General features: G+C 39.5%; 1 protein-coding gene across 3 annotated transcripts; it reads left to right on the forward strand.

Moving 5' to 3' along the window:
• The first annotated feature begins 768 nt into the window (after window positions 1–768).
• On the forward strand, window positions 769–18,086 carry NFYB (nuclear transcription factor Y subunit beta). 3 transcript variants are annotated; one of them, XM_058568538.1, is made up of 8 exons: window positions 769–877; window positions 3,459–3,545; window positions 10,270–10,363; window positions 12,077–12,207; window positions 14,325–14,522; window positions 15,795–15,876; window positions 17,179–17,258; window positions 17,637–18,086. In XM_058568538.1, exons 2-8 carry the CDS (start codon window positions 3,540–3,542, stop codon window positions 17,667–17,669), a joined length of 624 nt encoding a protein of 207 aa, XP_058424521.1. In that variant the 5' UTR covers window positions 769–877; window positions 3,459–3,539; the 3' UTR covers window positions 17,670–18,086. The 3 variants fall into 3 exon arrangements, 2 of the variants coding, with proteins under 2 accessions (XP_058424521.1, XP_058424520.1); XR_009223944.1 differs by lacking the exons at window positions 769–877; window positions 10,270–10,363; window positions 12,077–12,207; ... (2 more) ...; window positions 17,179–17,258; window positions 17,637–18,086 and adding an exon at window positions 887–1,829 and having other exon boundaries at window positions 3,459–3,540; XM_058568537.1 differs by lacking the exons at window positions 769–877; window positions 10,270–10,363; window positions 12,077–12,207; ... (2 more) ...; window positions 17,179–17,258; window positions 17,637–18,086 and adding an exon at window positions 901–1,679 and having other exon boundaries at window positions 3,459–3,540.
• The last annotated feature ends 7,091 nt before the right edge of the window (window positions 18,087–25,177 follow it).

The raw sequence follows: 25,177 nt of genomic DNA on the forward strand, positions 1-25,177 counted from the left end.
GACAGCGGGGGAGCTTGGCTGCACTAGGGCAAGAACGGGCCACGTGTTCTTGCAGCCCAGCTGTCACCTGGCTGGGAAACGTGGTATGTCAGGTTGCAACTACTATGGGGGTGAGGGGAACAGGAAATGGAACATTTTAAGGTCAGGGTGAAGGCTGGCTAGACTGACCAACCTGTTAAACCTGAAGGAGCGAGTTGTATCTTTAGATGAAATCTGAAAAGCTAACGGCCGAGCTCAGTGACCAAGCGAGAGGGAGCGCAGTGCATCTGGCAACGTTAGCAGAGACACAAGGAAAACACGAGGTGCTGAAGGCGTTCCAGGGGGTAATCGCCGTTCAAATCCACCGCGTGGCTCGGGTGTCGCCCTGGCCGGCGGCTTCTGCCCTTGGTTTCCCCTTAAAAATCCAGGCGCAGGCAGCTGCACTCAGGCGGGTGAGACACTTCCACGTGGGGGAGGGCGGGGACTGGAAAGAGACGGAGGCCGCAGAAATCACGCGTCGCAGAGGCCCGGGGAAACACCGTGGGAAGAGAGCCCGCACAGACCTCCACGGCGAGCCCGGATCCGGGGCCCTGGAATCCCTCCGCCGAGCAGCAGGCCGCCGGCTCTGCAGGCTCGCGCAGCTGCGGCCGCTCGGCGGGGCGGGGCGGGGCCGGGGGCGGGGCCGCGGCCGGGGCGGGGCCGGGGGCGGGGCCGCGGCGGGCGGCGCGCGGGAGGCGCGGAGGGAGGGTGTCGCGCGGAGGGAAGCGGCCCGCGGCGGAGGGAGGGGAGCCCGAGTCCTGGAAGCGGAGCTCCGCGCTGGGACTGGTTCCTTCGCAGCCATTTTCTGTCCAACCAAACAGCCGATTGGAGACGGGAGCCAACCAGGGCTGCATTGGAGGTTTGTGTCTCGCTTCGGCCAATGATCGCTCCTAAACCGACTCCACTTTAGCTCGAATGAAATGTCCGTCTCCTCCCGGCGCCGTCCCCGCCGCCAACGCCGCCGCGGCCGGGGCACTCGCCTCCCGCCCGCCCGCCCGGGCCGGGGCTGCGGCCGGGCCGGCGCCTGCGAGGCCGCTCCCGCTGCGGGCCGGCGGGGAGCGGGCGCGGGCCGCGGCGCGGCTCTTTGTGCGCGGGGCCGAGGAGCGGCGGGACGCGGGCCAGGCCGCCTGCTGCTCGCCGCCGCCGGGCTCCGTGCCCGAGGCCGAGACGGGGGCGCCGGGGCACCGTCGGGCCCCGCTCTCGGCGGCGCCCCGCCGGCTCCATCTTGTGCGGGGAGCCGGCCGGGGGGCGGGGGGCCCCGGCCCTGCCCCTGCCCCGGGGCCCGGCCGCCGCGCGGGACCCCCGGGGAGCGCCCCCCTTCCGCCCGCCCGGCCGCGGGGCCATGGCGGGCCGGGCCGCTTTGTCCGCCCCGGCAGCCCGGGCGCCGCGCGGCGGGCGGGCGGCGTTGGGCGCGGGCCCGGGGCCTGGGCCGGGCGAGCCGGGGGGCTGCGCGCCAGGGGCGTCCGGCCGGCGCGGGCGGGACTGACAGGTCGGCGGGCAGGGCCGTGGGGTCGGGGCCAGCCCGCGCACCTCCGTGCGAGGCCGTGGCGAGGAAGCGAGGTCGCCGGGGGGAAGGCATGGATTTGGTGTCCCCGCAGTCTGGCTTACACGTAAAGAATGCAGCCATCTGGCGGCTTGCGGTCCCTGGACTTGCCCCGAAGGTGGGAAGGCAGCCTTTCGGGTTGGGCTGAGGTTTTAATCTTAGGTGGGAGGCGGGGAGGGTATGCCGGGCCTTAGGAGCAGTAGTCTCCGAGAACAAAGAATTACAGAGCACCCACAAGTCGTAATCTCGCCCAGAGTACTGTAACAAGGTAATTTAAACAAGGTTAGGTAGCGTGCGACCTTTAAGAAAAAATAGCGTCCTGCTAAGACGCATGGACCGCACAGTTCCATGTTTCGTGGCCACGAATCACCGGGGTGGCTTGGGCTCTGTTAATATGGAAACTGATCAGCAACGTAAAGTGATGAGATAAACTGATCAATATAAGTGGCATTAATAAATAGGGGTTTTATTTGTAGAGTGTTGAAAGTTTAACCAGAATTCCTTAAAAGGCAATTATTCCTTCCCCGCACTGCTCCTGTAGCTTAATTTAAGGATCATATTGATGCAAAACTCTGGTTGTTGATGCCAAAGAATGGAGGGTGGAGGAAGGGTCTGCTGCTTTTCTTGGATACAGATTTGCATTTCTTCAAACATTAAACAGATGTATGCATTCCCTTGAGCTTTCACATATACCATAACCTGCCTTTAAGAAAATATATACCATATGAGGTGAGAGTGTTTTACTTTAATGTACTGAATCTAAATATATACTGACAACTATTTGGGGGAGTAATTGTGGTGAGCTGTGGCCCACCTCCCCAAGCAAAATACATAAATACATACAGTTCCTATATTTTAAGTGTTCTGAGGATTTTCTTTCGAAGACAGCCTTAAAAAAATAACACTTCTGGCTACAAAGAAGGAATTTTCTGGGCAGTTTTGGGGTTAGAGGACAATATTTGAAAAGAAATTAGAAATTGTTTTTAACATTATAGCAGAGTAGACATTGTCAGCCAGTCTTTGCTGCCTGGACCCTAATGAGGGCATTTTTAAAAAATCCAATTCAGTGGCTACAATTTTTTCTGCTATTTACTAGAATTCGTGCTTGAGTTCGTATCAGTATTTTTTTCTTCCTTTAAAATTAACCCTGAAAGGATATGTTTTTGTCCCCCCAATTTACTTGTTTCACTTGAAAAAAGGAAAAGAGCAAATGAGAAATGAAGATTATAATGTTGTAATTGACACCAGTTTATTCAGCTGTTTATGCCTTAGAGCAAGAATGAAGTGCTATTCAGATGCAATTTTAGTCCAAAATGGTGGTGCTTTAAAATGATAAATGAAGGTCTTAATTGGTTGTGTTGTTCTATGTATGTTCTCTGGGCAGCGTGTATCTTCTTTCTGGAAAAATCTGAGATATTTAATCTAAAAGCATTATACTCTGAGATAAATTTTTCTCCCCTTTTGAGCTTTTGGAATGCTGAATCTCACTCTAAAACATTAAGAAAACCATCACCAAAAAATTAAGTTGATAAGTAGAGTGTTTTGTGTCTTGGGTATTAATATTTTAAGGAGTTTAGATGTGTAATTTTTGGTCTCTTGCATATTATATAATTTGGTGTGTTGTGATGAATATTTATGATGAACATGACTAAATTCAGGGTTATGATGGAAAAGCAATCCCTCCCCCCTGCCATGGAATTAACTTTTTTTAAGTTCTCCAAAATATATCTTCCAATTTAACAAACATTTATTGGGTGCCTGCTTTTGCACCATTTTATACCCATGCATTCCCATGAATAATAGTAGGTAAAATTATACGTGCTTTTTAAAATTTTACTGGGAGGAAAGCCTGTAGGTTATATGTTTTTACTACTAATAGATGTTTATTTATCTCTAGATCGAAATTGGGCAAAGATTAGACACCTTTTTAGACAGGTGTTCTTAAACGCTACTGACAACACGAATCTGACAGTATTTCATGACAGTAAGTATGTTTTACCATTTTGTTGTTAATTAGATTTGAACAGTAATTAGCTGGAAACAAAATTATAACTGCTTTATGTTGGAGATTCCTGACAGAATGAATGCCTTTTAAGTCTAAACAGATAGTACCTCTACTCATTCCTGTTGCTTCCTTCTTTGTAGTGACTTGCATGTATTAAGTGTTTCCTGTGGGCCCCTAAGTGCTGTAGAAGCTACAGAGTGAAAAGCTTGTCACCACTCTTAAGAGGCTGTCTGTTAAGCTGGTAGGGCGTTAGCTGAATTGAATAATTAGAGGACAGTTATTTGTGGAATGGAAAACACTGGTTCTAAGGGTGGCACAGGTGAAGAGAAGAGAGGTGTGGTAGGCCTGGGTAGTTGGGAATGTCGTGGAGGGAGCCTGTAGGTCTCCAACTGAGCCTTGAAGGATGAGTGGGATTTGGATAGGAGGAGGGACCACCAAAAGCAAAAGCCTGAAGGTGGGATGAGTGACTTATGTTTAGAGGATGTGGGATAGACGTGCGTCGTCCAAGTGAGGATTTCACAGGGTAGTCTAGTGAAGAGATAGCATTTGGCCTGTCTGGATACTTAGTTCCGGATCTGTTACTATATCTGTGACCTCAGGCATGTCATACCCTCCTTGAGCCATGATTGCCTCACTCCTAAAATAAAAGAACTGCACCTGGGGATCCCTACGTAAGGCACATTCTAGCACTGAGATTTTTATCAGCCCTGAAGATAAGAGTTAAAAACACATTTAGTTAGATTAAGTGGTGGATCCACTCATGGAGAGCCATGAAAACTAGGTTTGGATTTGATGCCAAAGACCTTTAGAACCGTTATAGATTCAAGAGCTATAGAAGCAGTGTTTTAGGGAGATTAGTCTTAAAACAACATGTACCTTGGTAGGTTGGGTAGTAACCCAGTGGAAATAGAAAAGGTGGGGTATATCCAGAAGTCATTTTAAAACAAGTAACAGATTAGGTAGAGCTTGAAGGAGATGGAAGAACCGAAGAAGACACTAATATAATTAGCCTGGAAGAGTGAAAGGGTGGTATTATTCTTAATAGAATTGGAATAGTTGTAAAGGAGATCGAGGCACTCTCATCCATTGCCTCCTTGTAGGGGACGGGGAAGGTTTCATTTTTCAATATCTTAAGTTTGCAGTGATGGGATATCAACATGTTAAAGGCATGGCTTGCTTGAGTGGTAGGCAGGATATGGTTGTAGATTTAGGATTTATGAGCATAGAAGTGATATTTAATGAGTTCATTAAGAGAACAAGGGAAGAAAGAGAAAACAATAACCTTGGATAAAAATAATAATTAGGAGGTGAGGAGGAAAGAATAAACCAGGAAAGAATATTGCTTTGGAACTCAAGAGAGAAGAGAATTCCAGACATAAATGTGGGGTCAGCAGTGGCCAGCACTGAAAAAAACAGTCAAGGAGGATGCAGGCAAGATCATTGGCAACTTCTAAGAGTGGTTCAGTGTCGAGTGGAAAAGCACATGTCACGGAGTTTAAATAGGAATGAAAAGCTGGGTAAGGACTGTCAGGGTGAGAATGAGGGCTAGACAAGTGTGTGGAGCAGAAGCAAGGTTTTATCTGTCTATCTGTACTTCTGTGTGTTTAATGAGAGAGTCTGAGTGTTTAAGGAAGAGTGAAGAAGCTGGTAAGGGGGACTGAAGATACATTAGAGAAGAGGAATCTTTGCATTACTTCTTATCTTCCATGAGATGAAAAGGAATGTGATCCAGGGAACAGGTAAAAGGGCTGATGTGAGAGAGAAAACCCTTTATGCCTGGAGAAAATGGTGAGAACTGTTTTTGAAGAGCAGTAATAACAAGGTTACGTTTGCTGAGTTCTTGCTGTGTAGCGTGCTCTTTGCTAAGTGCTTTGTATGCAGTGACTCCACTTCTCATAACAGTTGCATCTTAAACATGGAGAAGCTGAAGGACAGGGGGTGGTGAGTAAAGACACACAGCTGGGAAGTGGGGGCCTGGCTCCAGCCCAGGTGGTCTGTCCTCAGAGCCAGTGCTCCTGCTAGCTGGCCCCAAACCAGGGCGCATTTCTTACTGTTTTGCAAATACAGTGCTTGCTGGAGAAGCCACTTTAAATGTTTTCAATATATAATCAGTAGACTTAGAATTGAGAGGGGGCAAATCAAATATTTAGGCCTAAGGACTATATGAGAAACCGTCAGGAACAAATACTGTAAAGTACTTGGCATCGGGGACTCTGGATTTCAGTCCCATTTACCGTGTCACTTTTGGCAAGTCATTAGCCTCATGCAACCCCAGCTTTCTCACCTGCTTCACAGGGGCGTGAACTTGTATGAGATATTCAGAAAGTGTTCAATAAATGTTAAACGTGTTAAAGAAGGCACTCTTGACTGCATTTGTGCAACAGATTATTAGTAGAGTTTAAATACTGCTACATCAAAAAATGGTAAAGATTTTTTGGCTTAGCCAGCTGACCATTTATTTCACACGGTATTTTAGAGAATAGTATTATCGGTTCAGCTAAATAATTAGAATAGTCAGTAAAATTAATTTAATGTGCTGTAACTACTCTTTCTCCATATTTATCAGTTCCCTCTGATCTAATGATTCATCAGTGTACCCACTCTCTTGTCCTACGTGTTCTTCCCTCTTTGTTGTCTGGCTGGAATCCAACACTTGAGCTTCTCTGTTCTTACACCAGCCTGTAAGTGTCACAGCTGGACATACTGGTGCCACCGACATTCATGGTCACCAACTCCAGCTAGGCTCTCAGCATTGCCCAACCCTGCCGTTCCTTCCTTTCCCATTCTCTGCAGTGACAGCCATCTGTCTGCCCAGGGGTAAGAATCCCAGCATTATCCTTGGTCCTTCCTTTAGCTCTCAGTCGGTTACCAAGTGTTGATTTTACCTCCTAAAAAGCTCTTTAGTCTGCTTCTCTTGCGCCTGGACCAGATCCTGGGAGTGATCGTCAGCTTGCCTGAATTCATGCCCTCACTGCAGCATAGGGTTCTTCTTGGTCTTCTGACCCCCTCGTGGCTCCCCTCCAGGTCATTTTCTACGCTGGACTGTAGCCAGAGTCATCTTTTAAAAAAGAAATCTGATTTGCAGTCTTCTGCTAAAACTCTTCTTTGATTTGCTGTTGTCCACAAGGCACTGCCTGATCTAGCCTCTACTTAGCTGCTTCCAATCCCCCGATACTGTATTTCCCTGTTTGCTTTGCCTGGAACACTCTTTTCCCATCTTTCTTTGCCTAACTGATTCCTATTCATCTCTCAGTCTCGGTTTAAATGTTATTTCCTAAGACAGCCTTCCTTGACTCCTCAGACTAGTGAGGTCCCTTTGGAATAAACTCCTAAAGCATATAACAAAACATCTTTGTTTTCCTTAGCACTTGGCACTAATAATTAGTTAATCATTTGTAATTATTTAATAGCTATATATAACTATATATAAGTATATATGTACTGAGTACTCCTATTGTACTGTGAGAAGTCTTTACATGGTAAGTCCTGTTCTCATCCCACTTGCTCAAGGTCTCATAGCTAGTAAGTAGCAGGGATTTCAAACCAGGTGATCCGATTCCAGAGCCTGTGCCTTGGAAGTACTAGTAGGCTACGCTCCCCACGCCTTCCTCCTGCCCCCAGTTTACGTAATATTTGTCTTCTCTGCAAGATGAGGACGGAGACCTTGTCTGTGTTGTTGACTGCTTCATTCCCAGCACATAGCACGGACCTGATAATACTTGGTAAATATTTGTTGATTAGCTTACTTACAATCTATAATCTGTTTCGTAAATTTTGATGGGAAGTTTTAGACCTAGAAGAAAAGCTTTGGATGCATCTAGCAAGTGTTCCCCCTCATTCTTTCTATCTGTAGGAGAGTGGCTAGCATACTGTAAGCATCAAAGGTGAGGGTAATCTGTTGAATGGAAGGTACTAAGTGCCTTGGGGATTCAAAGAATGGAACACTAATTTTTGGCTTGCTGAGTGGTGTAAATCAGAAACATTTCTGGAGGATGAGGGAACACTGAGATTAAAGTATGGGGCAGGATTTTCATGGTAGAAAGAGAGAGGAGAGGGAGACAGAAGATGTGGTGAAATGACAGAAAAGCTAAAATTTGCAGAACCACAGACACATACAGCTAGGCAGATGATGTGCAGCTTATCTTCAAAGGAGGGAGGAAGAGATCTGACATCTCCTGAGTACACTGTGTGCCTACCAGCAGGTTTCTGTTCCCTGTGTAAATCTGACAACTAGAAGACTGAGGTTTAGAGGCTAATGCTATTAATCCAAATGATAATCTTGCTGCTAATTCCAGTGCATGACAAGATAATGTCATTGAAACTTTTTGCCTTTAAGACTTTTTTTTTCTGTGAGGAAGATCGGCCCTGAGCTAACATCTGCCAATCCTCCTCTTTTTTTTTTTTTTTTTTGTGAGGAGATCAGCCCTGAGCTAACATCCGCCAATCCTCCTCCTTTTTTGCTGAGGAAGACGGCCCTGGGCTAACATCGGTGCCCATCTTCCTCCACTTTATATGGGACGCCGCCACAGCATGGCTTACCAAGCAGTGGGTCGGTGCGCACCCGGGATCCGAACCAGCGAACCCCGGGCCGCCGCAGCGGAGCGCGCGCACTTAACCGCTTGCGCCACCGGGCCGGCCCCCAATCCTCCTCTTTTTGCTGAGAAAGACTGGCCCTGGGCTAACATCCATGCCCATCTTCCTCCACTTTATATGGGACACCACCACAGCATGGTCCGACAAGTGGTGCGTTGGTGCGCACCCGAGATCTGAACCGGCGAACCCCGGGCCGCCGCAGCGGAGCGCGCGCACTTAACCGCTTGCGCCACCGGGCCAGCCCCACCTTTAAGGTTTTTTTAATGTTATATTTATAAATTAATTAATCTCCCAGATCCTGGTTGTTTGAACAGTGTCCTCATCAGCTAATTTAAAAACACTCATGGTATCCTGTGGACATTCATTTAGCAAAGAATTTCTGTTACTGTCACCCCCCCAACCCCCCAAAAAAAGATATGTTTCCAGTTGTAGGTTCTGAAACAACCACTCTGGTCCTGTCTCCTGGACCTTGATCTCCCTTGGGGCATTGTAAAAACTAGTCAATTCACACTATCCTAATTGAGCTCTCTTTCATGGCTAATAAATCCATCATCCTGTCTATTTAGGACTACCCGCCTAGTATTTTTTTAGCATTTTAGGATCAAAATAGCATTTTGGGTTTGGGTAATGTTTCACATTCATTTATATTAGCCATTTAAGGTAGGAAAGGCGATATCGTTACTTCCATTTTATATAGAAATACATTTAGCTGGTAGGGATGCTTGTTTTCAGGGATCAGTAGGAGAGTCAGAATCACAGCTCACTGACTCTGTTTACTTCTTGCCACTGAAAAGGTCAATAAATAGGTACCCTGTACTTTCACAAATTATTAAAGGTAGGTGAATTCTATTCTCTGCCCCCTTAAAACAGCCGTTTAAATTATGGAAATGTATCTACAATTAAATTAGATACCACAGTCAACAGATGCATCAAAGAAATGCCATGTTATTGAAGACTTGGAAAGTAGCTTGGTATTTTAGTATTAGATAAAAATCCAACAGCGATGGAAAAGAAGACATGTTACACAAGGACTCAAATATTGCAATTAATAACATTAAGTTTGTGCTGGGTCCTGGGCCTTGATAAAAGATCACGTGTCTCTTGATTTGGCCTGAAAGCACATCTAAATCACACTTAACTTTTGCTACACTGTTTATTCAGATAATGCATTTAAAATTTTTCCACCTACAAATAGCCAGTCCCTCATTTTAAACAGTATTATTTGTAAAGCAGAAAGACTTCCAGGATTTGCCATGTTGGTGAAATGGAATGGAGCCAGGTGAGGGCTTACAGTTCAGTTTTTTCCAGATTTTCCCTTTTAGAATTCTTTTAGCTCTGAGCAAAGTGAATGAAGCCGGCTTCTTTTCAGATAGTCACTTTAACTCTCACTCTTGTTTGTGGGTACACTTTTCCTACCTTTCTATGCAGATCTCTAATCTCCCTGACCCCTCCTTTTCTTTTTTCTTCAAAGAATCAAAAGTTTGAGGGTGGGGGGAAGAGAAATCTAACCTTGACTAGAATTAAAGGTAATGGGCTTGTTCAAAATGTGCGTGTATTTTTGGGTTGCATGGGTACAGACTTGTACAGGGAATCCATATGCTTCTTATACCAAACAACAGTTTGAACCAAGACATTGTCTATTGGAGAACTTCTGTGAGACCACAAAGAAAGTTTGCAGCAGGAGTAAAAGGGTTTGCCCAGGAATATCAGGCTTTAGCAGGAGAGCTGAAGTGGTGGACATAGGTGACTTCCAGGCGACTACTTGTCATTCTAGGGGTAAGTGAGGTTGTAAGTCAGGGTTGCCTGTACTATATATAGCTGAGGATTATGTAATTGAAAAGAAAGAGGTGTGTGTTTTAGATTCATTTCCTTGTTTTGTTTCCCTGTTGGTCTTACGCTTATCACTTATAGACAGTGGATAGGGGACTCCTGAATAGTTGGCAGATTATCGAAAGGTTTCCAAATCAAGAAATATAAGTGGTTTCTTTTAGTGAGCTTAAGGCTATGAAAAATGTGATTGACCCATCCTGTGACAGTTTATGAGCATTGAATCTATTATGTTTTTTAGACAAGTTTTATTGAAGAGTTGAAAAACTGTGTTTCCTCATAGATGGATGGTGACAGTACTACAACAGATGCTTCTCAGCTAGGAATTTCGGCAGACTATATTGGAGGAAGTCATTACGTTATACAGCCTCATGATGGTAAGAAAGCCACAATTGGAAATAAGTTCACAAGTAGAAGCAAAAAGTGGCAATTTTATTAATGTGATATTATAGGTTACTTTGTCTTTACAGGAAAAGTAGCAATCTTGTGTCACAGTTCAGTGAAGGTCTAAAAAGGTATAACATGCTATTTGTATTAGAAATAGTCTTCAAAAGAGTGATGAGTTCTAGAAAAGAATTCTGTAAAAGTATGCCTGTTTAAAACTGGTACAGTTTCCTTAAAAATTTGTTACTGATTTCCTATTTGAGTACTAAATATGGCAAATTCTTATTCACTTGATACAGTAAATAAAATAGTTCTTTAAAGGGTGAGTGCTAGCTATTTAGTACCTATGAACAGATAGTACCTATGAACAGACTTATTTTTGTTTTTCATTCAATATTAAATTTGAACGAGGTCAGGTATCAGAATAGCAGTATTATGTTGGCCCAGCAGAAATAATTTACTTTTGTGGCATTCTGATTTGTAAGATTAAAAAACGTTAAGATATATTTTTGTAGAAGACAATTGGAGGGAAGTAATTAGTTACTTCATCTTACAATAGATACTCAAGTTAATTTTGATAACATCATTTTAAACACATAAAAATGTCAATTGAATCAGCTTAAGTGCCTTTCTTATTTAATATATAAAGAGTGGGAAGTTTACTTACAAGATACTGCATTTGGTCATAAAAGGATATTATTGGTAATCTGAAAGCTTCAGTTTTATCTAAATCTATATAATTTGAAAATTTCATTTTTTCTAAGAATGTTGGATCACTGCTATAACTTTGTTCAAAAACAACTACTACATTAGTAATAGTCCAGTTGGGTCAGTAATACTCAGGTCCAGTTTGTCCTTTCTGTTTAAACTTGGCTTTGGATAAACGGATAACCTCTTAATCTAGCAATATTCAAGGAGCCATAGGGCAAGGTCTGTAAGTTTTATAGCTAAGGCATACAGCATCTATTTATGAGCACCTCCTCTTGGGGAGGTGTTATATCAGGTCCTAGGAAGGACACAAAGCTGACCTCTGGCCTCAAGTAGCAAAAATCTAGTGGGGGTAGTGGGAAATACAAAGAATTATCAGATGTGTCAGAGAAAAGACAGAGTGGCACTTCTGATACTTTGTGAAAGGAGAGAGCACTTCTGAAGTTGCTCTGGAGACGTTGTTGAGCTTTTTGGAAAATGGGTAGGTAGGATTTTAGTAGGCAGAGTTGAGGCTAAAAGTATTATAGGCAGTGGGTTTGAAATTAACGAGTAGGTTTAGTTCTGGCCCTGAGAAAATTGTGAAAAGAACTGCTATCCTAATCCCTAAAAAGGATTACGAAATGAAACTGAATGGTTCTTATCCTAGATCAGTTCAGATAGTCTTCTCTCTCTCTCTCTCTTTTTTTTTTTTTTTTGCTGAGGAAGATTAGCCCTGAGGTAACATCTCTTGCCAATCTTCCTCTTTTTTTTGCTTCAGGAAGATTAGCCCTGAGCTAACATCTGTGGCAATTTTCATCCACTTTTTTTATACGTGGGTCATCACCACAGCATGGCTGACGAGTGGTATAAGTCTGTGTCCGGGATCTGAACCCGTGAACCTGGGCCACCGAAGCGGAGCATGCCAAACTTAACCACCAGGCCACGGGGCTGGCCCTAGTCTTCTCTGTCTTGAAGTAAAAATTATGAGAAGCTTTAAACCTAACTTATTTTTTCTTTAGATACTGAGGACAGCATGAATGATCATGAAGACACAAATGGTTCAAAAGAAAGTTTCAGAGAACAAGACATATATCTTCCAATTGCAAATGTGGCGAGAATAATGAAAAATGCCATACCTCAGACGGGAAAGGTAATGTAGAGGAGAAATTTAACAAGGGGCTTTTGGGAGGGGGATGTACAACTACATGAATACATAGTTCATGAATACAGTTAGCTATTTCAGTCATTCAGCCTTTCAGCAAGTCAAATATTTCCTTCAGTTCTGCATACTTAGTTACTGGATAGTGTTCTATTTTCTGTTCTTCCATGTCCCCAAATGCTTCCTCCTCCCCCACATATTGGAAGCAGATAAAATAGAATTAAGAATCTTTTTAAAAATAGGTGCATTGTCAGAACTATCAGGTTTGCACTTACGATGCTGTAACTTGTATAATGTTGCAGCAAAATTGGGTCATACTGTACTGATGGATGTTGTAAGGATTTAAAAAAAATCCTTATATTTGGAAACAACTGTTTTTATATAATTATAGATATTAAAGTACATTTAAATTCAACTGGTATGATTTTTTTAAGTAGTTTTGTCTTAGAACAATTTTTATTTTATTTTATTTATTTTTATTTATTATTTTTATTTTTATTTATTTATTTTTTTTGTGAGGAAGATCAGCCCTGAGCTAACATCCGTGCTACTCCTCCTCTTGCTGAGGAAGACCGGCTCTGAGCTAACATGTATTGCCAATCCTCCTCCTTTGTTTCTTTCCCGAAAGCCCCAGTAGATAGTTGTATGTCATAGTTGCACATCCTTCTAGTTGCTGTATGTGGGACGCGGCCTCAGCATGGCCAGAGAAGCGGTGGGTCGGTGCACGCCCGGATCCGAACCCAGGCCGCCAGTAGCGGAGCGCACGCACTTAACCACTAAGCCACGGGGCCGGCCCCAGAACAACTTTTAAAAACTCATTGTCACTCTACTCATCACTTGGTCTGAAATAAAATTCATACTTTTTATATTTTACATCACATAATAAACTTTTCTATCATTTTATTGTAGCTTATAAAGTACTTATGAAAGTAATAAAGCTTATAAATAAATATATTATTAAATACATCGCCAAGCCTAGAAGTTCCAATTTGAGAGGTCCTCCTTATGTTTTAAGGGGAACAAAGCACAACTGCTGATTATTGCTGAAAGAGGTTAGGCCTGTGCTGTCCAGTACCGTAGCCACAGCCACAGGTGGTTGCTGAGCGCTTGAAATGTGGCGAGTCTGAATTGAGATGTGCTGTAAATGTAAAACATAAACCAGATTTTGAAGACTTAGTATGAAAAAAAGAAATAAAATATCTCAATTTTTAAATTGATTGTGTGTTTAAATGATATTTTGGATAAACTATCTTATTAAAATTAATTTCACCTGTTTCTGTTTTCTTTTTTAGCATGGCTACTAGAAAATCTAAAGTTATATATAAAGCTCACATTATATTATCTTGTTTGACCACATTTATTAAGTAAAGTCTGGTTTACTTTTCTCCAGGATGCAAAATAGGCCTGGAGGTGAAAGGCAGTATGTTTAAGCAAGGATTTTGAGAAGTGGCTTTGGAATGGTATGGTTTAATCTGTTAGCGTTTCACTTTCAAAGCCCAGACCCTTAAGAGAAGAATTGTTTTTAGAATGAGGTGGCAGGTGTGTGCTGCTTTAGGTAGGCTTTTTAATAAACTCAAAACCTGTACCTGACCCTTTGTATCTCCAGTGGTAAAAATGTCACCAGATGTCATTATTTCACTCCCTCTTAAGCCTTACGTGAACTCAGTGTTGTTTTTTTTTTTTTTAATTTTCTGGTGTCCTTATTCATGGCAATGCTAGGGCAGTGAAGTGCTATCTAAGCCTGTGGCCCACAGTATACTCCATACATGGCGGGATGGATTTTCTTGGGGCTCTTGCTTAGCAAGAGTTTTCATCTTTATGAGGTGGTAGAGACATCCAGTGGTTGCTTTTATACCTAAATTATGTCTGTTTTCTGTGAATAGCTGTCAAGGCTTCTCTCACTTGGTTCAAGTTTTTAATCTCACTCTGAGGGTTGGAATTTTGATAGCACAAATTGTGTTAATGTTGTTAGCACATATTTCAAAGATTAAAGGTTAACAGTCATAAACTGACATTTGTATTCTTCTGAATAGCCTTTTATTTTTGCAGGTTGTTAGGAAGGTGATGATTATATTCCCTGCAAATTTACCTATAATTCCTTTCTTCAGATTGCAAAAGATGCCAAAGAATGTGTTCAAGAATGTGTGAGTGAGTTCATCAGCTTTATAACATCTGAAGCGAGTGAAAGATGCCATCAGGAGAAACGGAAGACAATCAATGGAGAAGATATTCTCTTTGCCATGTCTACCTTAGGCTTTGACAGTTACGTAGAACCTCTAAAGTTATACCTTCAGAAATTCAGAGAGGTAAGTACAGTGTCTTCCATTACGCTTTTAAGAAAATAACATACACTGTTCACTAGCTTTTTTAATGTATTATTTGTTTAGAAAAATCATTTTATAGCAAATTACATAACATTTCTCAGAAGTAGCATGTAATCACGTTACTGTACTTCAGTAGTCTTTCCTTGCTCCCTTTCTTACTAATGACAGCACAGTATGTAATGATCAAGAGTGTGGACTCTGGATTCAGACCACCTGGAGGCTGAATCCCAGCCCTACCACACATGAACGCTGTGACCCTGGGCAGATTATTAAGTACTTGGTTTCCTGGTCTATAAAGTGAGGCTAATAATAGTACCTACCTCACAGAATTATCAAGAGGACTAAGTAAAATAATCTGTGTACTGCACCTAGCTTGGCGTATAATGAGCACTCAGTGATGTTAGTGCATGCTATTGTTATTCATTTAAAAGAGCTAGCATCTCAAAGGTTGGGGCCTTTTAGATAAGAAAAAGAGGGAACTGTAACTATCTTTCTTATTATTGATTGAATTCTTCTACATTTCCTATTTAGTTTATCTTTGCCTGTGGTATGAATTTTGTGAAAATGAGTTGAGATCTGTATATTTATTTCCATACTCCAACTTGGGTGTCAAATTTACATTTCTTTCAAAATATTTTCTTAATCTTTAGTGTTAGAATACCATTAAATTAGTGATACCTGCATGGAATGATTAAAGTAGGGAGAGAATGTGTAAATTCTTCACAGTACTTTTCCAAATCTTCAGCATCACAGAACCTTAGAGTGGATGGAACTTAGAGGCCTTTGGTCCAAACAGTAATTTTGATTTAGGAATTTTAAACTTTAAACTTTTCTACAGTACTGCCCAGTTGGCTAAGAGCTGTATATATAATTAAATGACAACTTGGATCATTTGTAGTAGATTTATAAGCTGAATATTTATAGTACTTTACAGACTACTTCATCTGTAAGTGGAGTTCTATTTTCCTTTTGATGTGTGAAATTAGAATAATTTTTTATTTTTACCCATAAATATTTTAGATTTTCTAGGTCATTACTAACACTGTCTTGTGATGATTACTGCTTATATAAAAAGTTAGCATTTTGAAAGGCCTCTTCATGTATAATTAACCAGAATTTAATAAATTAATAAATACTCTGTGTAGTGTTTGTAATAATAGAAGCTCCTAATTTTAGGAACTAAGCACGCATTCTCATTTAGAAAACAGTTCCTTTTGAATACCAGGGATTACTTTTTCCACTTTCCTTCCCCAGGCTATGAAGGGAGAGAAAGGAATTGGTGGAACAGTCACAGCTACAGATGGACTAAGTGAAGAGCTAACAGAAGAGGCATTTAGTAAGCAGGGTTATGATACATTTATGCAATTAAATTTGTTCTTACAAGTCACATAGATTGTTAGCAGTGATTAATACTAAATGTCTGTAGTGGTACTTTTGGAATATCAGCACTGAGTATTTTGACATAGCAGTCTTTTGAATAGTTCTTACTAGTTCATGCCCTTATGCTTGAAGTCAGTGAGAGATAAGTGTAGAAATTTTAATTCTGCAGACATTATAATCTTTCACCAATAGTTCTGACTGATTTCCATAGCCCCTGGTTTTTGGTTTAAGATTCACATGAGACAGGAATGTTGAGAATTGTAGTTTGTAATATTAAAGTCTTGTGATTTAAATAAATTTGAACTGAAAGTTTCTTTTTTAAAAATTGAGTATCATATTGTCATATTGGTAAAATAAAAGGCATATGGTGATTATATTTCTCATATGAAATTTATATGTTTTATAATTTCTCATATGTAAAATGTATGCTGCTTAGTTATGTAAGTGTTGGTCCCAGCCAAGCCTTATGGCATAGGTCTACTGTGAATGAGAAACTCCATCCAGGGGCCGGCCTGGTGGCGTAGCAGTTAAGTGTGTGGGCTCCACTTCAGCAGCCCAGGGTTCGCAGGTTCAGATCCTGGGCGCCCACTGATGTACCACTTGTCAAGCCACGCTGTGGCGGTGTCTTATATAAAGTAGAGGAAGATGGACACAGATGTTAGCCCAGGGCCAATCTTCCTTGGCAAATAGAGGAGGATTGGCATTGGAAGTTAGCTCAGGGCCGATCTTCCTCACACAGAAAAAAAAAAAAGAGAGAAACTCCATTCAGTCTTTCTGCAGCTTTGTGTACATGGGCAGTTAGCTAAAGTACACTTTAGAGAAGTGAGGATGCAGAAAATTGAAAAATGCAGTAGAAGAAATGTGCTTTTTAGGGAGCTTTTTTTTTTTTTTTTAAATTTTATTTATTTATTTTTTCCCCCCAAAGCCCCAGTAGATAGTCGTATGTCATAGCTGCACATTCTTCTAGTTGCTGTATGTGGGACGCGGCCTCAGCATGGCCGGAGAAGCGGTGCGTCGGTGCACGCCCGGGATCCGAACCCGGGCCACCAGCAGTGGAGCACGTGCACTTAACCGCTAAGCCACGGGGCCGGCCCAGGGAGCTTTTTTTAAAATGGAAAATTTGGGGGTTTATGATTTTGCCCAAGATTACATTGATAAGTGGCAGAATGGTAATGAGACATTAATGGCGCAACTTTAAGGTCCAGGCAAGAAAGTAGCTGCAGTTCTTTTCCTGCTTTGACTCTCTTTTGTCTTGTAGCTAACCAGTTACCAGCTGGCTTAATAACTGCAGATGGGCAACAACAGAATGTTATGGTTTACACAACGTCATATCAACAGGTACATTACCTTCTTTGCATTTTAAGGTGTTTAAAAAATTGATTATATCCATTGATTTTTATCATAGGTGCTTAATTTCAACACATTGTTAAGAACCTGATAGACTGAAGGTTGTTAAAAATTGTTTTTTCAAAATATAAACTGTATAGTATTCTTAATGGTTGAAAATATGTATACACATGTTCATATTTGCATAGATCTCTAGAAAGATACACATTAATAAAGTAGCTTTCTTGGGTAGAGAGAATGGAGATTGGAGTGGGAAGTAGACTTATTTTTCATTTATTGTTTTTATTCATTGAATGTTTATAATATGCATATGTTATTTTTAAACTAATTTTTCTTTAATTCTGCTCAATTTAAATTTTCTAATCTTAGATTTCTGGTGTTCAACAAATTCAGTTTTCATGATCTGAAGAAATGATGGAATGGGGAGTGTAGGGAAATGCAAGAATCTGTACGATTCCGGAACAGAGACGTTAGAAGGAAATGACTGGTGAAGGATGTCTCTTTGTATATTAAATAGCTGTAATGTAGCTTCCCGATGCTTGACTAATTGAGGTGTTAATTCTGACTTGAGAATCTTTTTCATGAATGATTTTAAAGAAAAATTTGGATTTTAAAGGTATTAAAATATTTTTGTTTTGTACAAGAGTTTGTTGCTCTGTATGACTCCTGTATGCATTGTATATTGCAATTTATTACTGTCAGAGATTTGTAGACAGTTTCTTATTTTCATATTGAATCATGTTACTTTTGTAATTCAAGTAAGCAGCTGGGTTAATTCATGATGTTTGCCCTTTTAATAAAATATAAGGGTAGAGTTCATTTTGAATGCAAGTTGCCTTTATTATAAATTTGAGTTTGTCTTGGTTATATAATATCTTGCATGATAACCTAGCTAGATTTTTAGCATTTGCCATATTTATTAAAATTAATTTTTTTGTAAAACATTCATAGCTTAAGCAGCACCATTTTTTAAAAAATGTAATTGAAAAATTAAGTGTGAATGCAGAAGCAAATATTGTCTGCCCTATTAAACTTGGTGCCCATTAACAGTGTTTACACTGTTCATTATGCCTGTTAAGATAGTTTTAGTTTATTGGAGCTTTTGTTAAGACTAGATTTGTTTATGAGTTACATAATTATGAGTGTTGGAATTCATTTACATTTAATGTAGTTCTAGTGCTCTTGAAATGGTGCCCCTTTCATTTTGTATATGATTTTTCCAAAGCATATCTTCAAATACTGTAGTATCCTCTTCCAGAAGAGGAATTTTAGTCTGATGGTAAATGTCCTCATTTTACCTTTTTAATTGAAATGTCAAGTTTCCCATTATACTATGGGAACCAGGAAATGTGAGGTGTCATTCTGTGTGTTCCGACCTTTCTTTGCATGAGTGAGTGAATGAAATGGAAAATAGAGTGAGTGCTATGAATGGTGTGAAATATAAGCCACCAACATCCAGTGTGCTGTCTTGATCTTTGCAATAAACTAAACTTAGATACTATGTAACTTTGTATAATTTAGTAGTATGTACTTGGGTTGTTGCTTTTTTAAATGTTGGATTTGTATTTTCTCATCTCTTCTTTTTGACGATAATAATTAACTTGAGTGTTTTGTTGTTTGTTTGGTATCAACAATTGCTATTGTATAGTTTGCCTAAAAGGGAGTTTGAGTGACTGTCATCTTGGAAGGACACTCATATTTATAAGGTAGAAGCAATTTCCCAGATATAGCTGAACAGAAACATTTACTTTGCCAGAAGAAGCCTTTGGGGGCATATTTGGGCTAATCTGAGATTAATAACTCCCTCACTACCCTCTCATTTAAAAAATAATCTTTATTACAGAGAATTCAAATAGGCCAAAAAAAAGGGGTGGTTAAGCAAAATCAACCATTATCCTACTTTGTTGAAATTACCAGTGTTAATATTTTGGTAAATATCATTTGTCCTTTTACTTTGCTAAATATGTATATTTTTATAAAAATGGGCTCATACTTGCCTACTGTTTTGTAACCTGCTTTTTTCACTTAACAATATATTGTGAACATCTTTGCCAGGTCATTACATAGTCTTCTATTTTTATTCATTTATTATTCTGTTGTATGGCTGAACCTTAATTTATTTAATCCTCTAATGGACATTTTAACTATATCCATATTTTCACAGTTATAAACAACACTTCACTGAACCTTGTGTACATCCACGACTGTTTTCTTAAATTATTAGAAGTAGAATTGTTGGGTTAACAGAGATGCAAAACTTTAAGGCTTCTGATACTTGTGTATTTTTAAATATCTTCCATTTGATCCAGGCAGTATGTCACTATATAACTGATAAAAGCACTTAGTCTTTGGTTATCCGATTCTTTCTCTACAACTAAAGACTGGGTTATGTTTAAGAATCAGATAAAAAAGGAATTAGACAACTTTACAATATATACCAAAACAAATTTCTAAATTTAATAATTTGCTGGTAGTACTAAAACTTGTAAGACTAGGTAAAATCAGGTCAACTTTGGGTTATATGGCCTTCATACTCTGAAAGAACATTGGCATGGTACGTGATCTTCTATGCACGTGAGAGGTAGTGTTGGCTTTTTATTTGGCCTATGTTGCATTTAATTGAATGTCATGTTTGCTTTCCCCCAGAAATTCTTAAGTATATAAGTTCCTATATTAACCTAAAAGTGTTTTTTTTTTTAAATAACTTTATACATATTGCTTTTATGAGTATCTAAGAGAGGAATGGGCTTCAGTGACTAAATCATGGATAGAAGGGACTTCATCCCATCTATCCTCTCACTACTTGATTATAACGGAGATGCTTTAGTCCAGAGAGAATTTTTTTTTTTAATACTACCTCCCTAATGTAATATACTTGGGTATGATGATGTTTTAAGCTATTTGTATTTTTTTTCCTCCTACAGTGTAATAGCTATGCAGTATTTTCCTTTCTTCAAAAACATGCCTATATGCCTTATTTCTGGATTGCCTTAGTGGGTTACAAGAGTACCAGTTACCTTGAATAATGCTATTGAACATAGTTATGAGGGCCCAACTAAAAGGATTTCTTCAGCAATAGCAATTAGGCATGAAAAATGAAAAAAGTTTCTACCATTTTCCAAGAATGTAATCTTGTGTGTGCAAGATTGTTTTAAAAAATATTTTTTCTTTTAGGGAAAGTTATTTTATCAATAGTCCAAAACAAGACAATATTTGTTGCTTTATGTGATAAAATACTTCTGAGTCACTCAAATTAGTGATAAGGGGTCAGATCTTTACCAAAAGCTAGTCTATTTTAAATGTATATTTTTGGTCTCCTGAAGTGGACAATTTATATATTATTTATGTAATAATATGACTTTAAGGTCAATATATATTCATCATATAGTGTGCACATGAGTAAACAATAGAAATACCCTACTCACTCTGTTTTTCTAGTATAGCTGTACAGTATAGCTGTACTATACTGCCTGAAAAATAGTTTTAATTATAGTTTCTTGTAGGGCTGGAAATGTTCCTTTGCTCACTTCACCCAGTTGAGCTTCCTCTTGCTTGTAATGCTCCAGCCACCCTGATCTCTTGGCTCCTTGTGCCAAGTTCTTTGCCTCCTCCCACCCCTCTGCCATGGCCTTAAACACATACTTCCCTCTGCCTAGAACATTCTTTTTGCCTGGCTAAGTCCCACTCATCCTTCAGGTTTCAGCTTAAACTTCATCAGGAAAACCTTTACAACTTTTGTAAAAACATACTGATCACCAAATACAGAAAATGGCACCACCCAAAACTGAGTAGTTCTGTAACACAGCCTATACGGTGGCTGCTGTCACCTTTTAGATATTCTTTCAAGACTACGTTTCTTTTAATACCTAATTTTAAGGATTTTAAAACCATAAGGCAGAATCCCTTCAAATCATGGGCCACAGCTGGCATTGGGATGGATTCATTTCTCTGGCTTCTGGCCATCACCTTTCAAGATGTAAGCTTGCCTAACTACAGTTACAGCTTTCCCTGACCTTACTCGGGAGACAGCTTCCTTTTGCACTGCATATTAAATAGATACCTGTGCAAGTCAATGTATTACAAAAACTCCTTTGCCAAGGTTAACGCCAGCAAATGTGCCAAGTAAAGTCAGTAAAATATGTGCTGGCTCTTTCTGTAGAAACAGAATGGCCACATACTAGTTTTAGGGGAGGAAATTACAAGTTGATAGGTAATTTCTCCATCTTCCACAAAAATATATAAGATGAAAAAATTCTGACACTGCAGCATAAACTCTCGCCTCTTTAAGGTATAATTTAGGTCTTTCTTGAGTGTCCTTGGGAGCAAACAGTAAGGTTTGTGCCTTTCTTTTGCACCTGTTTTCCAGGGCTCAATTTCAGAGTATATCTGAATGAAAGATATTTCTGAACCTTAAAAACTGGATAATTGGTTGAAAACAAGTTGCTGGGCAAAGACAAGTCATAACAGACAGTGCCTTTCAGCCAGAACAAGTATCCCAAGAAGGCTCTTTCATGCCTATATAATCCCCAATGTTAGGTTTATAAGAAACCAAGTCCAAATCCTTTTTTCAGACCAAAGCAATCACTAATCAAACAACACAAAGGAGTAATATTTGGGCTAACAGCCATTCCTTACTCTGGAGGAAGAGTATAACAAAAAAAAAAGGTTTCTTGCTGTACATTTCCAACCTTGCAAGTAGCAGTCCCCATACCATAAGAGTGCTTTCTTGCAGGATGGTGCAAAGGAGAGAACTAGGCATCCTATAATTCTGTATAGACTATAAATTACCATGTTTCCTACTCATATCAAGGGCAAAAAGCACACATTTTAATTTAGACTTCATTTCCAAGAGTAAGACAGTCTAGATACCCTCAATAATTCCTGGTTTACAAAACCAAATGCTGAATAAAATAAAAGAAACAATGTAAAGTAATATTAAATGTCTTTTAAAATTTATCATTGAGTTGACATGAAAGTAAGTTATCTGCAAAACTCCAAATATGAAGTGAAAATAGGAAACCTGTGAGGTAAGCCAGCACCGAAGGCTGCTTTTGCCCTGAGGGTTCTATTGAACCAGCAGGAGAGAGGGGACTGGACAGAAAGCCTAAGGCTCCCCTAGGCTGGAGTCTGGTAAGGCCACCACAGAGAAGTGGGCAGCAAGGAACCTTGCCTGTCTCAATTTTGGTGCTGTGTGGAGGGGGATAAATCATCACCACCGTCAAATTCATGATCACAGGCCAGCCCTCAAGGTTTGTGATCTGAAATCACGGAAGCTTCAAGCTAATAATTTAAAGTAGTCTTAGGTTAGTAGCTCCTTGGTGTCTGGCAGAGCAAATTCTCTCAAAGATCTCAATTTCTGTTCATACTTAAAATCCCATTTTCCAAGGAAAATAAGTTGAAAATATCAAAAAACTGAAGGGAAAATTGCACCATGAGTGGAAAACAACAGTTTATACAATAGTAGAAGCACCCACAAAGACTCGATATTGGTATCAACACAGGAAAAATTAATGATGTGTAAAGGAATAGAAGCATGGAAGATATGAATAAGAAGCAAAAGATTACACAGAGAACAAAGATTTAAAACCAAATAGAACTCATAAGAGAAAAATATAATAATTGAAAATAAAAACCCAACAAATAGAGGAGGGGAAAAAAAGGGTAAGAAAATAAAAAATGAAAGACAAGGCAAGAAGGGAGTGGACAAAAAAAAAGACATAGTTTATGATGAGGACCTAGAAATAAATCCAACTTATATTTGTAATCACAATAAATATAAATGTACTACACTATCCAGTTAAAAAGACAGATTGTCTTTGGCCTTATCTTTTAAGTGTGTCTTCTGCAAACTCAAAATATAAGGCCAAAGAAAGATCTAAGATATTCAGATAAAGACTAACCAAAATATTGCTATAGTAACAACAGCAACAAAATGAAGGCAACAGCATGCGGAGATAGAGTCACTACATAATTATAATCTTCCCTGGTTCAACTCACCAGGGAAGATTAAAAAAATTCTAAATTAGTATGCATCTAATCATAAAGCCAAAAGAAAAAGAAAGCAAATACAACTTCAAGAGAAACTGAGGAATCTATCATAATGAGATCTTGAGACTCTTCAGGAAATAAATCAAGTATAAGCTAAATCAGTAAAGAAAAGATCTGCACAGCACTACTAATAAGTTTTGATCTAATGGACAACTAGGGAATACACACTCTTTTCAAGTATACATGGAGTATGTATAAAAACTGATCACAGAATAAATCATAAAGCTAGTCTCAAATTTCAGAAAACAAATCTTACAGCTCATATTCTCTAGGGAAATGACATTAGAAATAAAGATTAAGACAACTGTAACACCCCTGGCATTTGGAAATATACTTTTAAAATAACTAATGGGGGAGCCGGCCCAGTGGCGCAAGTGATTAAGTGTGTGTGCTCCGCTTTGGTGCCCTGGGATTTGCAGGTTCAGATCCCAGGCATGGACCGACGTTCCGCTTATCAAGCCATGCTGCGGCGGCATCCCATATAAAGTAGAGGAAGATGGGCACGGATGTTAGCCCAGGGCCAATCTTCCTCAGCAAAAAAGAGGAGGATTGGCATCAGATGTTAGCTCAGGGCTGGTCTTCCTCACCAAATAAATAAATAAATAAATAAAAATAATAAAATAAAATAAAATAACTAATGGGTTAAATAGTCAAATCTCTGGAAGGATTGACCAAGAAAAAAATGAGAAGGTACAAACAAATAGGAATGAAAAAAGTTCATAACTAAAGATGTTGTGGAAAACTAAAAAGATACAAAGATAATATGGATAACAATATCAAAAAAAATTTAAACTAAGATGAAATGAAATCCTTAGAAAAATTTATTAAGTAAAACTGACTCAAGAATAATATAAAATCCTAATGACCCTATAACCTTTAAAGAAATGGAATCAATAGTTAAAATCTTCTCTTCATGACCAAATGGCTTTAAAGACAAGTTCCGATCTTAAACTCTTCTAGACAATTGAAAAACTCATTTCACGAGGCTAGTATAACCTTGATACCAAAACCAGGCAATGACAGGACGTGAAAGGAGTATTATAGGCTGATTTCACTCATGAACATAGGAACAAAAATCCTAAACAAAATATTGGCAAATTGAGTCCAGCAATGTATTAAAACACACATACACACACACACACACACACACACACACACACACGTACACACAATAACCAACTTGGATTTATCTTAGGAATTAAAGGTTGGTTCAATATTAAAAAGTCAACTACCATAATTTAATACATTGACATTAAAAGAGAAAACAATTGCACCATTTAAATAGATGAGAAAAAAAGCATTCAATAAAATTCAACATCCATTCATAATATAACTATTAGCAAACTAGAAATAGAAGAGAATCTCCTTAACTTGATAAAGGCCATTTATGGAAAAAAACAAACATACTGAACTGATATGTTGAAAGCATTCTCTTTAAACTGGGGCTATGACAAGGATGTTCATTATCAGTTCTTTTCAACACTGTACTACAGGTCCTAGCTGGTGTAGAAATGTAGAAAAAATTTTTTAAAAAGGTATAAGGATCAGAAAAGAAGAAAACTGCCACTATTTGCAGATGATATGATTATATAAAAAATTCAAAAGGACATCTAGATCCATTATTAGAACTAATAAAACTTTAGCATGATTGCTGGATCCAAAATCAGCACATAGTAACAATATATCCATAATCAGCAACAACCAGTTAGAACAGAAAGTAATTTTTAAAAAACTTACCACAGCATTAAAAAATATAAAACTCCTAGGAAGAAATCTAATATAAGACATGAAGGCCTGGAGAAAAATTATCAAAGTTTATTGAGAGATATTAAAAGAAGACCAAATAAATGGAGAGATACACA

This window comes from Diceros bicornis, chromosome 25, assembly GCF_020826845.1.
Source record: "Diceros bicornis minor isolate mBicDic1 chromosome 25, mDicBic1.mat.cur, whole genome shotgun sequence".
In the NCBI taxonomy this organism is placed as follows: domain Eukaryota; kingdom Metazoa; phylum Chordata; class Mammalia; order Perissodactyla; family Rhinocerotidae; genus Diceros; species Diceros bicornis.